The 15,303-nt window shown below is 52.6% G+C and overlaps 1 protein-coding gene across 1 annotated transcript in view; it reads right to left on the reverse strand.

The window, feature by feature from the left end:
• The window catches only part of Gad1 (glutamate decarboxylase 1), a 37,880-nt gene extending 30,469 nt beyond the window's left edge, over positions 1 to 7,411 (reverse strand). Inside the window, exons 1-2 of the mRNA XM_090342659.1 lie at positions 7,235 to 7,411; positions 3,903 to 3,965 (exon numbers count right to left, since the gene is read on the reverse strand). Coding sequence (XP_090198785.1) covers positions 3,903 to 3,965; positions 7,235 to 7,316 — 145 coding nt within the window. The 5' untranslated portion in view covers positions 7,317 to 7,411. The remainder of the gene's footprint in view (positions 1 to 3,902; positions 3,966 to 7,234) is intronic.
• Between the last annotated feature and the right edge of the window lie 7,892 nt (positions 7,412 to 15,303).

Here is a 15,303-nt window from a genome sequence, read left to right on the forward strand (position 1 = left end):
CTAAACTCTGACCTCCACTGGATTCTAACTTCTGGGACAGCTTTAAGTCTCTGCACTTAAGGCTGCACTTGGGACCAGCTTCAGGAAATAAAGCTTAAATTTAGGCTTTGGATATTGTGTCTCATATACGCTAAGGTTCCTCTAGAGATGTCCTGATAAGGTGGAGAGATGCCAATATGACATAGCTTTGGGCTTGCATTACATTGCTGGACTACATTTCCTATAATGCACTAAGAATCAGAATTTTCTCTAATTCTGTTATGGTTTTATAGATAGCACACTTACATTGCAAAACAATTTGTGTTACAAACCATTGTTATAAACAATATACATATGTACATACAAACATATCCAGGGCCTCTTGCTACCCTTAGTTTTCTCTGTTCACAGCTAGCTCTCTATCATTTGACACACAGATACATTTCTTTTTGTTGGGTAACTGAAGGTAAGAGTCTCTTGGATTTGTCTACCCTCACTGTCTTAGAACCTCAATCCTCAGATCTCAGCCTTCTGCAGACAGGCATAAGCCACCAGTATCTGGCTTCAATGAACACAAACTTTTAAGGTACACTGTCATTTCTTTTACTTGGCTTAGGAAGGCTTTGGTTTTCCACAATACTGGGATCCTTAAAAGTGAGTGATCCAGAAGGAGTCATCTCTGGTAAGTGTGAAGAGGAGAGAACTTCGACAATCTTCCTGGCTACAGAAGAGTTCTCTTGGAGCAGGGAGTCCTGCGCTTGCCCTGAACTCCAGCTGCAAGGACCCAGTGGCAGTCTGAGGGTAATGGTCAGGAGGCTACTACTTCTCGGGATAAAGAGGAAAGCTGAGACCACCTGCCTTACAATTGCAGTTCCATTTGGTCAGGTCTGAGCTGCTCAGCTAGGAGTGTACCCCTGGGAGGTGGGCAAACTACCCATTCTTTATTCCTATCTCAAACGCAAAAGGACCCAGTGAGCTGTGTAGAACCAGAGAGCTCCTGGCTGCAGTCAGTTGCTTCCAAGTTAGGCCCTAAGCTAGGCATAAAGATGCATGGCCGGCAGGGGCAGCTCAGTGCTTTCCCCATACCGAATTGCTTCTGTCTTGAGGAGGGGCTCATTTAATAATTCTAAAGCACATTGTCAGATCTACTTCCTCCTTTCTCCCCAACAGAATTCTTGACTATTTTAAAAAAAATTGGTGGTGCAATATTAAACACATGCATATAGCATGGACTAAATACCATGACTCAGGGCAGTAATCAACAAGTTTGGGACCTCTGAATAAGTAAGTGGCGGAGGCCTAACGATGCATTGAATGATTAGAAGAGCTCAAAACCGGAACTTATGGCTCCTTGGAACCCATTCTTTGTAGGTCATGCCGCCACAATGAGACAACTAATCTCTAGCTTTTGGCAAACCATAGATTTCTTCTGATTCCATTTCCAGGGGGTTTCTACCTCCAGAACTAAGGGAACGACCCATGACCTATCTGCAGCTTCATTCTCGGGACTGAGGGGAAGAAGAGGAGAAAGTGGAGGGGATTGAACTTTGCTGTAGAGGGGAGTGTGTGGCAGAGCACAGGATTTGAGGGTGGGAAAGTGGGAAGAACACCACAGTCCCCACGCTGTCTTAAAGTGGGAAATTAATCAACCTTGATGCTTTTGGGTCAAGATGGTCTCTGTGAGGGACTGGGAGGGAGGGTTGGGTGTGGTGTGTGGAGGTGAGGGGGGCGCTGTGCGAACGAGACCAAAATGGACTGCACTCAGCTCCCAGCATGTTAAACTGGAAAGCCAGAGTTATCCTTAGCGCATGGAAAAGAAATCCTCACGGAGTTGTGTTTGCTTTACCGAATCCATTCTAATAGGAGCTTTCTAATCTGCGGCCCCAGAGCCGTAGCGTCTGAGCAGGAGGTAATTCTCCCTCCTCAGACTATGTATTGTATCTCCTGTCACTCAAGTCGTAACTTTCCAGAAACTATGTTGGGGGCGTGGAGGGTGGGGGTGAGGGGAACAGGGAAGAAACAACCCAAGAACTCTGCCTGCAGGCCTTGGCTGATAGCCGGAGGGATAGTTGATGATAATTTAGGGTCCCCCTGTCTCCAAAACCCAGCAGAGCTTCACTCGGTCCTGCCCCAGCCCCTGTCCCGGCACGCGCCCAGTGCGCTCCGCTAACTTTACCCTTTGAGGACAAATGCTAAGTCCCCAGAAGCGGCTCTGGGACCCAGGGGTCCCCTCGCTTCAGCAACAGGGTAGCAGCAGGGGGGGACATGGTAGAGGTGGCCGAGGACTCCCCTCCCGTTCCGGTCCTCTTGCAGGGCCGAGGTCTTAGCCTTCACCCGAGGCCGTGTCTACCCAGCCCTCGGCCCCGGCCCCGGCCCCGGGGACGCTGGGGCTTCGGCAGTTCTACTCGCCTGGCTATGTGAACAAAGACGGCTGCCGAAGGCGAGCGCCGAAGCCGCTGGAGGGACCTAGCGCTAAACGGGCCATTAGGCCGGGAATGGCGGCGGGGAGCGAGCGGGAAGCTGCTATTAACAGAACAAAGCTCGCGCTGCGGGCTGGCACTGGGGTCTCGCCCACCCGCCGGGCGTGCGTGGGTCGTGGACCAGACTCCCCCCTCCACCCCAGGCTGCTCTGCCGCCGGAGAACCTCTAGGTCTAGGAGTTGAGTTCCGCTTTTCAGAATTGAAGGTGCCCAGCACCCCAAAAAGTGTAAGGAGGGCGTAATAATTCGATCAAGCCGAAAAAGGTGATTTCCAAAGGTCCCTAAACAGCCCCTCTCCGCTCGCTCTGGCTCCAAACTGTCACTGTTTTTGGATCCCGGGGCCCTAAAGGCGCCCACCAATCAGTCGGCTCCCTGCGCCCGGGGCCGGGGTGGGGGGCGCGCCCCTCGCCGTTATCTCCCGGCGCAGCCGCGGGCAGACGGCTCTGCTAGAAGCCCCTCGTTAATCCCCCACCTCCCACCCCTCCTCCGCACACCCGGCCTGGGGACATCGTATTTTCTAGCGCGATAAGGCTTGGGAATTTTAGACGGTGAAATGTAGCAAGGAAAGCAAGTCCTCATTGTTCAGCCAGAGCCACTCAGCTGTGTCCCATCGAACAAATCTCCTTTTTCTCCCTTAAAAAAATGACATCCCTTGGGCATTCTCACTTGAGGCTCTCACGTCTCTCGAGAGCAGTTCCTTTTCCTCTCCTGCTCGCCGATCTATTTTCCTTCCCCGCCGGCAAATCGTGCCAGACAGCCCCCCTCCCCCGTCCGCCTCCCTCCCTTCTCCGCCTGTTCTCTCCCCTCTTCCCGGCCTACAAAGGTATCGCCGGCCCACCCCCTGATCCGTGCCGCACGTGCCTCCTCCTGGCAGGTCACCGAGGGGCTGCGCGCAATCCTTCCCTTAGCCTCCGAGGCCCCCCACCCCACCCCAAGAACGAAATCTGAATCCACGGTGACGCCTCCTCTGGGCGGAACTCCCAATCTAGAGGACCTAGGGGAGGGGCGGGTGGAGGAGGGCTGGGGCGGGCGTTCCTGCGGAGGGGGAGGAGCGGGCGTGTGTGTCCCCGCGTTGGGTAGGTCTGTGCGTTCGTCCAGCTCTCCAGGGAAGCTAGGTCACTCCGCGTTTCCATTGCGACCAAGCCAGACGGGCGGAGCGAGCGCCGGGCCAACAGACCCGGGCGGCCGCGCGGGGGCGCCGGGTCGCCGTTGGCGCGCCCGCACTGGGCGCCCCGCTGGCCCTTCCAGGGGGCTCTGTGGCAGCTGAAGCTCCGCAGGAAAAGGCCTCCCCCGTCTAGTCGGGGGAGGGGAGCCTGGGCTTGGGGTGTGTGTGACTAAGGTTAGGAAACTAGATCCACGCGTTGGGAACCCCCCTGCCGCCCCCTGGGAGTGCGGCACCGGCGGCCCGGCCCCGCGGGATCCCAGCCGGGCTCCTTTCACTCACCGCAGATCTTCAGCCCCAGCTTCCGGGTGCACCCGTGGGCCACTCCGCACCACGTGTCATAGGCTAGAAACGGGGAGAGGAAAAAGGTCGATTAGGGATGCTCGGACAGGCCGCGGAAACTGCCCGGGGACGGAGGCGCTCCCGGGGCGGGGCGGGGGGAGCGGAGAGGTCTTCTGTGCTCCGCATTAAAACCTCTTTTGTGAAGAGAGGAAGGAGCCAGAGCTTCCAGTCCACAGGCAGACTCGGGGCTCTCCTCCCCTTCTCTCCTTGCCCCGGGGCGTCAGGTACATAACTGTTTCTGGAAGTCTGAAAGACAGGCCTCTCCGCGCCCCCCTGGCTCCTAAGCGCGCCCTGCCTGGCAGCCACCGAGAGCCGGTCGAGCCGGTGGAGGCTGATCCCACGCGCGAGGGGCCGGCCCTGGGCACTCAAGTTATTCAGCACTCATTGACTAGGCGCTGCCGTCTGGTCTTGGCCCACAGACTGAAGGGTGACCACAATACTACAGAAAGGGAACACAGGCATCTGGGCCCGAAACGTCTCCTCATTTCTTGGCGGGTCTCCAGCTGAGTGGCAGCTTAAAATAAACTGGCATGAAATGGGGTCGCGGAAGAGTTCAGGAATTAATTGGGTGAAAAATAGTATTTGACTAGATGATCGGGCTCGCATGGCTGCTCTTCAGTCTGGCTGGGGAGACGGAAAGACAATGGTGAGCCTCGGGTTCTCAGCCCAGACCCCTCTCCAACCTTCCGTCAGCCCTTTCCGGAGACATCGCACTCTGAAGCACGCAGGCGGGGGAGAATGGAACCAGGAGCCCAGGTGGGGCTGATTTTTCTTATAGCCAGCAGGGTCTATTTGGCTTTAGGGTGAGCTTGCAGCGCATAAAGCAGACCTGTACAAGCTAGTGTGAAATCCTCTGTCATCCCTCAAAGCAAGGCACCTCAGATCACTCCCATCCCCCACCCCACCCCGCGTCGGAGCGCAGCGCCCGCCCGGGTGTAGCCTGTGATAGGCAGAGTGACATCCATTAAACCTCAGGCACAACAGAACCCCAGCGGGAGAAAAAAAACAAAAACAAAAACAAAAACGGCCTGACCTCGTCCTCAAGACTGCGATCCACAGACGGAGTTCCCCTGACGGAGAGGAAGGCATTTTTTTTTCCCCCAAAAACCAGATCCCAACCGCAACAACAATAATAACATCCAGCGAAAAAAAGAGCTATTTCCACCCGACAATGTGCTCTTGATTTGAACAAAAATCTCATCAAATCCTCAAACTAACCCCATCCAACCAAGGGGACAGGTGTTGATCTAACACTCAAGTGTCAAAAAACATCTAGGCTCAGAGAAGGTAAGCGAGGTTTCCAAGGTCACTCCGCAGGAGATTGGAGTTCAGACACATTTCTCAGCCTTTCAGAACTAGAGGTTATGGATGAGAGTAGGAAATATCTAGATAGAGAGTTTGAGGGCCCGCACGGTTGATGCAGCCCGGGTCTAGAGCACTAGTGCAGAGGGCTGGAAGGATCCACATGCCAACTAGGGGTGCTGGAGCACAGGTGCTGCAAAGACATTTCCCAAGAGACTCTGAAGGACCCAAGTAGGGAAGCCAGCTGGGCGGCCAGGGTGTGTCTGCAGGGGCGGGTGAAGAGGACTGATCTTGGGTTGTGTGAGGGCAGCCTGGGGGTATAAACAGCACAGCTGGACTGTGAAAGGCAAACATTCCTAGGACAAGGCTGCTTGCTCTTTCCAAGAGAGGTGCTCAGATTTCTTGCCTTTGCCTCTGTTTCTCAAGCACTCCAGTCCAGGTGTGGATGGGGCATTTGTGAGCTGGGGCTGTCCATAGGTGAAATCTGGGTGCTGGTTGTTGGGGGACAGGGACACTGGTGGACTGACCAATGCCACCGTTGCCTAGCTCTGCAGGTGCAGCAGAAAAACAGAAACAGAAACAATAACCAAAAAAACCTCATAGTGGTAGGGTGGACTGGAAAGGAATCTATTTGTCTATTGCCAAGGCAATAGACAAAAGGCAAGCGGGCCTGGAGGTCCGCCTCTGACTGCTCCAACGCCGGTGTCCGGCTGGAGAGCACCTGGACTGGCGGCTTTCCCTAGCCCCTCTTTGTTATGTGGGTAATTACAGCTGGCTTACGTGTCGGGAAGAGGGAGCTGCAAAGGGAACTGGAACATAGCCTAAGGACTTTAGACAAGGCCTCCTATCCCATAGTCATTGCCGAAGGATTGGGGAGGAGCCCCTCCTAATAATACCTCTTTGCCTTCCGTGAGGAGGGCAATTATCTCCTCCCGCTGACAGAAAGTGCCATAAAAGCTCAGTGACAAGCCCTCTCTTTATCTATCCTATCTTTCCTAGGCTCCCCCTGAATAAAATTCGAATGCCCTTGCTGTCCCGAGTTGCTCGCTTTGAAGAGGGGGTGTTAGGAGACACTACTTCCCTACCTGGAAAAACAAAAACAAAAACAGATCTCTCATCTCTCAGACTCTGCAGTGAGGAACAAAGTTCAAATTAAAGACTGGGAAGCTAAAGGTGGGAAAGCACATCTGCCCTCCCCTTCTCCGTTCCCGCCCTCACCCCCCCCCCCATTGGAACCTACTGACAGGACTTTTGCCCAGAAGAAAGGAAGAAGGGTGATTCTTCTCCCCACCAAACCTTTGCCTCGCCCTAGTTCCTCACCTCCCGCCATTCAAAACGTTGCCGCCCCCACCGTGTCCTTTTCTGCTTCTGAGACGTAATTGTACAAAGTACAGCCCCAAGCAGTTTTATGCACCTTTCCCACCCCCTGGCTTCGTCCTCCAGTGTCAGTAGCTCGATGCAAATTTGGAGCAATTAGGGGACCCTGAGTTTTCTAAAAGCTGCAATTAACGTCGAAATTTCCATTGATTATAGACTTTGAGCACAGCGCTGGGGGAGAGGAGGAGGTCAGATCTCAGCTCAACGAACGCCAGAGACAGAAAACTCGATTCCTGATGGGACTCCTGGGCGCCCCTCCTCACCCTCCCCTGCCCCTGATGATCCCACCAGTCGAAGAAACCACCACACAACACAAGGAGAACGGGCGCAGTCTGCGAGCGCCCCTACCCCGCCGCGTAGCCCCCAGCGATCGCCGCCGCTCAGCCCAGCGTGGGCCCCGGGCTCCGGCGCCCGGAGAGTCACCTAACGTCCCCGACAGTCCAATGACCTCTAGAGGGGAGCCTGGGTCAGGGCCCCATTTGTTTCCCAGGCTCCAGCGTCTCCAACCCCCTTCCGCCAGCGCAGCCTCGCGACGTCCCAGCGCCCCCATCTTCCCTGCAGTCCATTCGATAGGAAACTGGGGCAGGACCTACTTGTGGGGCGCAGGTTGGTCGTATTGGGATCTGCTCCTGCGTTCGAGGAGGTTGCGGACGAAGACGGGGTTGAAGACGCCATCAGCTCGATTGTCTTGGGGTGTCTAGTGTCAGGGGTTCCCCAGGGCGGGTCGGCGGGGTCGGGAGCAGGAACAGGCTGCGAAGAGAAGGGAGAGCTTTCTATAGGAAAGGCTTCCGGCGCACCGGGGGCGACTGGGAGGCTGGGGTGGGGGCGCAGAAGCTCCCCGAAAACCTGGTTGCGGGAGAGGGAAGAGAAGCGCGGCGAGCCGGCTGGGTCGGAGCGCGCGGTCGGTGGGGAGGGCGGGGAAGGCGCGGGCGCTCGCTCCCGCAGCGCAGTCCGAGGCGGCTCGGGGAGAGGCCGTGCAGTGCGGGGTCTCAAGGCCAGTGCAGGGCTCGGGGGGTGTGGAGGGCAGGGCGGCCGAGCACTGGGAGCCGGAGCTCCGGGCGCGATTTTCCAGCCCCGCCGCGACAAGCCCCATTGGACTCGGTGCAGCCGGCGCGCGGGCAGGGGGGAGGGCGCGGGGCGGGCACGTCTGCCTCGGTGTCTGGTTCGCCTTGTTGTGTCTGGTGAATTCCCTGGAAAGAAGGAAGCTAACTGGTCAGGGGACCTGGCACTTGGTGAGACAAGGTGAGAAGGGAGGGGAAACGCTGCCTAGCTTTCTAGTCCCCCCTCGGACGCAGCCGGGTACGAACCTGAGTCACCTTGCACTCCAGACAGCCGGGAGCAGCCGCTCAGACCCTCGCCGATTTGCCTCAGGTCCCAGCCCCGGGTGGAGCCATTGCAAACCCAGGGAAGAGGCTCCGTCCCACTTTCGGTGTTTCTCCCCCGTACCTATCCCCGGGAGTTCGCCGATAGGAGCCTAAGGAGGGCGGGGATGGCTAAGGAGATCGCCCCGGGGGAGGCGAACTTGCGCCCCACCAGCCAGAGGCGGCGAACAAAGATGCGCGCGCGTCGCCTCGGCTTCGCGCTCGGCGCCGGAGCGATGGCGTCCAATGGCTCGGGGTGGAGAGGGTGCGGGCGCCTCTGGGGAGATCTAAGACTCCCTCCATAAAGAAAAGCCCCCCAGCCGCATGCACCCCCTCCGGGCCCCACACCAGTCACGGGCGCGCACTCTCCCCGCCGCGCGGACGGCAGGGAGAACCGCTCCAGGGAAGTAACAGGTTAGCGCTCCCAGCCGCACCGGTGCCCGGGTGCCGTTCGGAGAGCCCGGCGCTATAAGCCCGGAAGGCGCCGGGGCAAATCGCTCCCGTCTCTCTCCAGCTCGAACCTCAGCCTCCTCGAGTCCTCGGGGGCGGTGGGGGCGGCACAAAACCGCCGACAAAGAGAGGAAGACATGGGGAGCCAGTGGCCCCACGGCCGTGCCACAACCCCGAACCCGGACGGACGGCACGGCGGGCGCCACGGATTAGGGCTGGCCGGGAAGCCCAGGGTGGATAGCCGGGAGGTCGCGCGATGGCCCACCTCGGCTCGGCGACCCCGAGCTGGACACTCCCGCCGCTCCTCTGCGTGGCGTGCAGCGATCCACCCGGCTCGGCGAGCGTCCCGTGTGTCACCTCCAGCTGCTTCCTGACCGCTGCTACCCCTGGTCCGGCGCGCGGAAGCCTGGAGGAGAAGACAGAGCCCCGGCGAGGCGGCGGCCGGGCTGGGGGAGGCGGGGCGGGGCGGGGGGGCGGGGACGGCTGGGGGGGGGAGTCACGCGGCCGCGGCTCGCGGGGGCGGCGGGCTCGGGCAGGTGGGCCGCGTGCGGCGGGCGGCGGTGCAGCCAGCTCTGGGGGTGGTGGGAGGTCCTATGAGTAATCCAGAACAGACTCACGTACTCAGCGCTCGCGCTCGCTCTCTCTCTCTCTCCCCCTCCTTCCCTCCCCCCTCCCCCCATGCCCCCCCCCCAAGTCAGGGTGTCCGGTGAGAGAAGGGAAAAGGTAATTCCTGTCACCCAGGAACGTTTGTGCCTCGCCGAGCGTGTCTTCTTCCCTTCCATTTTCCTCTCCCTCCTACCCCATCTTGGAGCATAGATGAGTGGCTTTGCCTCCATCCATTTCCCAGGTCTTTCCCCGGATCTGCGACTCCGCCACGCTCCCTGGAGCAAAAGCTCTCCGAGTGCGGTCTCGGCTGCCTCTCCTCTGGGCTGAAGGAAGGGCAGAGCGGGCGGCGCCCGGGGGGTCCTCCAGGGCCACTCCCCGCCCCTGGCGCCTGGTCCAACTCGAGGCCAGCCCAAAGTGGCCTATCGGGGAGCATTGCTACCTGGCGGAAAAGGGGCCTCCATTCTCATTTTTTTTCTGCTCGCGTTCCTGATTGATCACGTCTGAAGGTTAATACCACGCACGAGTGCCACCAGCTCCGCACGCCCAGGGACCCAGAGCGCAGGGGCGGCCCGGGAGGGGCGGGCTGCACCTCCTCTCCATGGCGCACTGGCTTTTCCATGTCACGGCTTTTACGGATTGTCCTTTGAAATGTTTCAGCACGTTAATGAATTACTGCCTTGGGTAAAGTCGCTCACGGTTTAAAAAAAAAAAAAATAGACGTTGGCAAAAAATATCCCACCAGAGGGCGCCAAGCACCCAGACACCGAGGGCCCTGTGCTCGCCGGGTCTTTCCTCCCGTGACCAGTCCACACCTGGAGCAGGGGCCCGGCTCCGTGGCCCGCCCGTCTTGGCATGCCTTCTCCCCGTTTCTGCGCGCCGCTTTCCTCCGCTTCCCCGCCCTTCTCTTTGGGGGCAAATCGAAGTTGGTTTTGTGCGCGTTTGAATGACCCAGGACTCAGTGATTGCTTTTCTCGTTTTCACAGTGACCCCCTCCCGCCCTTGTTTCCTTGCAGCAGTCAGGGGTTATTTATGTGCACGTCTGGGGCATCGCCCGAGTTTCCCCCACCGGTCTCTCCTCTCTGACTACCGTATCGCATCGATTTCTTCCTCAATACAGTGGAAACACCAAACATCTTATAAATCACCCCGAAATTCCATAAGAGAGATTGAAAATTCTGCTCCGAGGAGATGCAGTCCGATCAACCAGAGAGACCTCACCGCGAGGCTTGAAATATCAGAACTGCTTTGGATACGAAAGCAAAATTCGTTCGCCTACTCTGCCCCTCACAACCAAAGCCCGGGCAGGGTTTTGAGGACCCCAAACTTTCTGAATGGCGAATGCACGGTAGCCGCAATGCCCTTTCCCCCACCAGAGCTCCCAGTTTAGTATGGCGTGGCTGAGGGGGGTGCCAGTGTGCGCGGGGCGGGGAGGAGTCCCCCTCAAACCACTCACCAGGTAGCTACTCAGAACTGCTTTGAGATGCATGGCTTTCCGGAAGATGGTCTTGAAATCCCATCCACTCCCCTTCCCCAAAGGCCATGGTCGCTCTAGTCAGGGAGCTGGGAGCTTAATTGTTGGAGACAAACCCAAAGGGAGTTAGGAGGGAAGAGACAATACATCTCCACGTTCCCAAATATCCATCATCTCACCTAAGGGCTCTCTGGTTCCGTCGCTTCTACCTGCTCTCACGACTCAATAGCCTCTGGAAAGGAAGGTTCATTTACTTCATTTGGGCCACTGGATTATTTCTCAACACATTTTTTGACTGCAGAATCTAAAACAATTGCCCAAGGTTTGAGCCAAGAAGGAGATTTGGAGGAGAGTCTTCTATCCTGACTAGGTATTGCAAATGAAAACTCAGTCTAGTTCAGAGTATCTCTCTTATTCTCTTTTGTGGTAGGGAGCAAAGTAATACAGACTCTTTCTCGGCTTTAATTTAAAAGACTTTAATTAAGCATTAGTGATTTAATTAGGCTGGTATTTACTGATGACCAACTGTATGTTGTCACTATTCTTCTGGTGCATATATTGTCTCTTCATTTTAGCCATGCACTGAAGGGGGTGACATTCTAATGTGCCAGGGAGAGTAGTACTTCATAATTCATGACTTAAGATTTAATTTCCAATTATCTCCCACTCCAAATCAGATAGTTGGGCTCTGCAAGGGTAAGATATTGAGGGCGTGGAATGCAAATATGGTTCCAGCACATCAACTTCAAGGCAGGGCACAGATTTCAGCACCAAGGACAGCACCTGCCTTACACGCTGACCTTCACCGCTAGTAAGGGTGAGGTCCCTGCCTACCTCCCTCTTGGCAATAATTTCTATGCCTATTTTACCCGGTATGAGGAGGTGGCAGAATATTTTGCCCACGTCTCTCTGCCCATAAAGAATTTCGACGGAAGGTGGCTGCGGTTGTACCTTGACTAATCAAGAAGTACAGTTTTTGTGGTTTTACTCTTTGTATCTTAATATTCCCGGGGGAAAGATGCTGAAGGAATAACGGGGGAGGAAAAAAGACAACCTCTTCAAGGACTAGAGCCAGTGGCGAAGGGTGGTCCGGAATCGAGTAGTGTCTGCCCAGCTGTGTTTGTATTTGATCTAAGGTTTAGTGCTTTGAAGACATGGGAAAGCAGGGGTGGGGGTGAGGAACAGGAAAGGGAGGGAGTGGATATGCTGTCCCTTGAGTCTCTCTCCAGGGCATTAGGGACTTGTGAGCCAGAGTGCAGGCTACTTGTTTTGTCTGCCAAGGTCAGCGATTCCTTAATTCATACAGGGCTGACACTAGGGGGACACCACTCTCCACCCTCAATGTCCTCTCCAGAGAGGTTTAAAGCTGCTCCCAATATGTATTTGGGGCCAAGGATTTCTTTGAAAAGAAAATAGCTGGTGAGTGGAAGGGGCGTCCAAACCAGCTTCCGGGCAGATTTTTATTTAATATGGTCTGTTGGGTTGAGCAGATAGGAGATGTCATTATTTTATGCACCTTAGGAATTTAGCTTCCAGGAAAGATAATTTCGAGTCACAGTGATGGTTCATACCAGCTGGATTTTTAAGATCTATTCTAAGTATCGAATTTATGACTAAAAGAGCTGAGGGATGTGGAGGGGGAGAAGCAATCCTCACTATTTAAGCGTCTGTCTTTAGAGGAGACTAAAACTGGAGGACTTGTTTATCCCTCTTTCCCCCTTTTTCTTAAGTCAGATCCCATGCCCATTTGTTTTGTTCGTATACTTCAAAGACAGTTTCTCAAGTCACGCTGGACTCCCGTTGAAGAACCATCGCTAAATCTGTACCCTTATCCCAACAACACACAAAGGTCACTTCTGGCATGAAGGAGAGGGTTAAAGGGGAGCTGGAATTATAGCCAGAACACGAAACTGTAACCAGTCCTTGGAGAGGCTTGAATTGTTCAGACAATTGACAAAATGCTCCTTCCCCTGTGTTATTCAGGTGATGAAAATATTCTAACACAAATTAATCAAGGAGCTTGATTTGTATTGGTGGAAATCTCCCCTTGCAAATCTTCAAACGCTTCCAATTCTTGCTATTCCAAACATGAACAAAGCGACCACCAGGTGGCGATAGATTACAACACCTGAGAGGAAGCAACGGGCCCTTGATAGAACCATTTTTCAAGGAAGCACCTTCTATTTCACAAAGCAGAGAGCAAAGTCTTTTTAAATGTTGAGAAATTCTCCGTTGGGGAAAAAGGAAGGCATAGCGTCCATTTCTTTCCCACACAACTGTGTCCTCAAGGTAACTTTAGGAAGTGGATCCTTTGGTATTAGGTCTAGAAACCGTTTCATTGCAAAGCCAGAAGCCGTGGAAAATGATAGATCTGGATTGCACTTCTAGGGAGCTTTAAAAGGTGTCTGCATTATCTGCTTTCACTTAATGAAAACTAAGGGAAAACCAGTCCTTTCCCCAAAAGAGTGGAATGTTCAAAGACAATTTTCAATATGATTTTTTTATTAGAGAAGCAGAGTATTAAATGGGAGACTAGAAACAGTAATATTTTCTCCATTTCTTTTTTTTTTTTTGCCAGTCCTGGGCTTGAGCTCAAGGCTTGAGCACTGTCCTTGGACTTTCTCAAGGCTATCACTCTACCACTTGAGCCTCAGCACCACTTCCGGCTTTTTGCTATGTATGTGGGGCACCAAGGATCGAACCGGGGTCTTCGTGCATGCTAGGCAAGCACTCTACCACTAGGCCAAACTCCCGGCCCTATTTTCTCCATTTCTTGTAGTGGAAAAGTCTTTTAACTTAAAGGAAATAATAGACATTTAGTCTTATGATAAGACTTAGAAGTCTGGGAGTATTGTTTTTTAATTGTTTAGTTATTGTAAAGATGATGTCCAGAGGGGTTACAGTTATGTAATGTAGGTAACAAATACACATCTTTTTTGAACATTGTCATCTCTTCCCTCCCTCTCTCCTAGTTTTCTCCTCCTGTCCCCATCCACGAGTTTTGTTCATTTTCAACAGTGTCTAGTGAGTATCATAGCTCCATTTGTTCATTCTGCATCCCACCATTTCTAGGCTCCCTTTACCTTTCCAGAGACAGATACATGAACAAATGAGACAACAGGAAAAGGAAACAAAAAGAGTGACAAAGTGGGGAAAACCCACCTTTTGTAGTTCTAGAAGATTCTGAGTTAGTTGTGGAGAATGTAGTTAACTCAGCTCAAGTCAAGTCTCTTCCCAAATCATGGTCAGTTACTCTGGAGAGAAGGCTAGAACTTTAGAAGGGATTTATCCTAGTCCTTTCTATGTGAAGACCTTACATGAACGAACTCACAGGAACTTACTACCATGAGTTTCCCCAACAGAGTTACAATGTCATTCTATCTTACTCTCAATTGGGGGAATGAAATTGTTTTCTTTGGCCATGAATGAGCTAGGGATCCCTTTAGATTTATGGACTCTGAATTTATTTTGAAGATTAAGTGGGAATCACTAACTTCTTACTGGAGTTACCGGTATATTGTGTCAATTTCTCTTCATTTAGCCTTCTAATTTCTTTTTTAAAATGTTCATTTCATATTCCTTATTTATATTCCTTTTCTTATTGGCTTATATTAGTTATATGGGGGAAGTTCATTGCATACATTCTGGTCAATTTCATCCCTCCATCACACTCCTTGCCCCTTCTCCCTAAAAAACAGCATCCTCATGTGATTGTTGTTCTTGATGTACTATGTTACATCTCTTTTGCTGTCCTTTGGTTAATCTCAGAATTGTTACAGTATCTGAGTTTGTTACCTGGTATATGGTATATATGTTTGTTTATTTGAATAGGAAACGGAAGGGGGAACAAGATGATTGGGAGGGGTGGGGGAGAAAAATGGGGACAAAAACATGAGAGGGGTGAAAATGTGTGAGAAGTGAGATACCCTCTGTCTGGTGAATGTAAAAAATGTAACTGTGAACCCTCTATACATTACAGTTAAAAAAAACCCAGCATCCTCAATAGGTTTCTATGTTCCATTTTCAGAGTCTAATTGCCCCTGCTAGTACCCACCCATGGGCAGTATATTTCTCTCCCATTTCCGTACTGGTCAACAAGTTTGGTTGAGTCTTTCTATAAGCATTTTTTATAGATATGTCATGACACTGTGCCATCATAAAAATCAGGTTGGTGCACATTGTTTGTATTTTAACCTCAGTTATGTGAATCTAATTTTCAAATGGTGGCAATTCATTAAGAAATACAAAATCCAAATTAAGGTTTTGGTGAAACCAAAACCTTCCATGACAAACAAAAAAAGAAAAGTAATTCATGATCACTAAACCAGTTTTATTACAAGGAATTCGAAAGGGGAGAACACAATCTGAAGAAAACAATCAAAATCAAAGAAACACACGAGACAAACATCACTAGAAGATCCATTTAGTAAACACAGGAAGAGGAAGAAAAATACAAGAAATCAGGAAACATGACCCATCTCTCTACAATGACCCTAAACATTAATGGACTCAATTCTCCAATCAAAAGAATAGTAGATATGTCACATTTATTGAATAAGTAAAAGATATTAATCTCTAATCTTAGATAAAATAATTCAGATACAGGTATTTGCACAAAATAATATACCCTTAAATATAAAGAACCGCCAAGAACATCATATGAAGGCTGTCAAACTAATTTAATAGAAAATAGCCTTATTGCAAAGAGGAGGAGGAGGAGGAGGAGGAGGAGGAGGAAGAAGAAGAAGAAGCAGCAGCAGCACCATTACAATTC

This window comes from Megascapheus bottae, chromosome 12, assembly GCF_031878675.1.
Source record: "Megascapheus bottae isolate mThoBot1 chromosome 12, mThoBot2.hap1, whole genome shotgun sequence".
In the NCBI taxonomy this organism is placed as follows: Eukaryota; Metazoa; Chordata; class Mammalia; order Rodentia; family Geomyidae; genus Megascapheus; species Megascapheus bottae.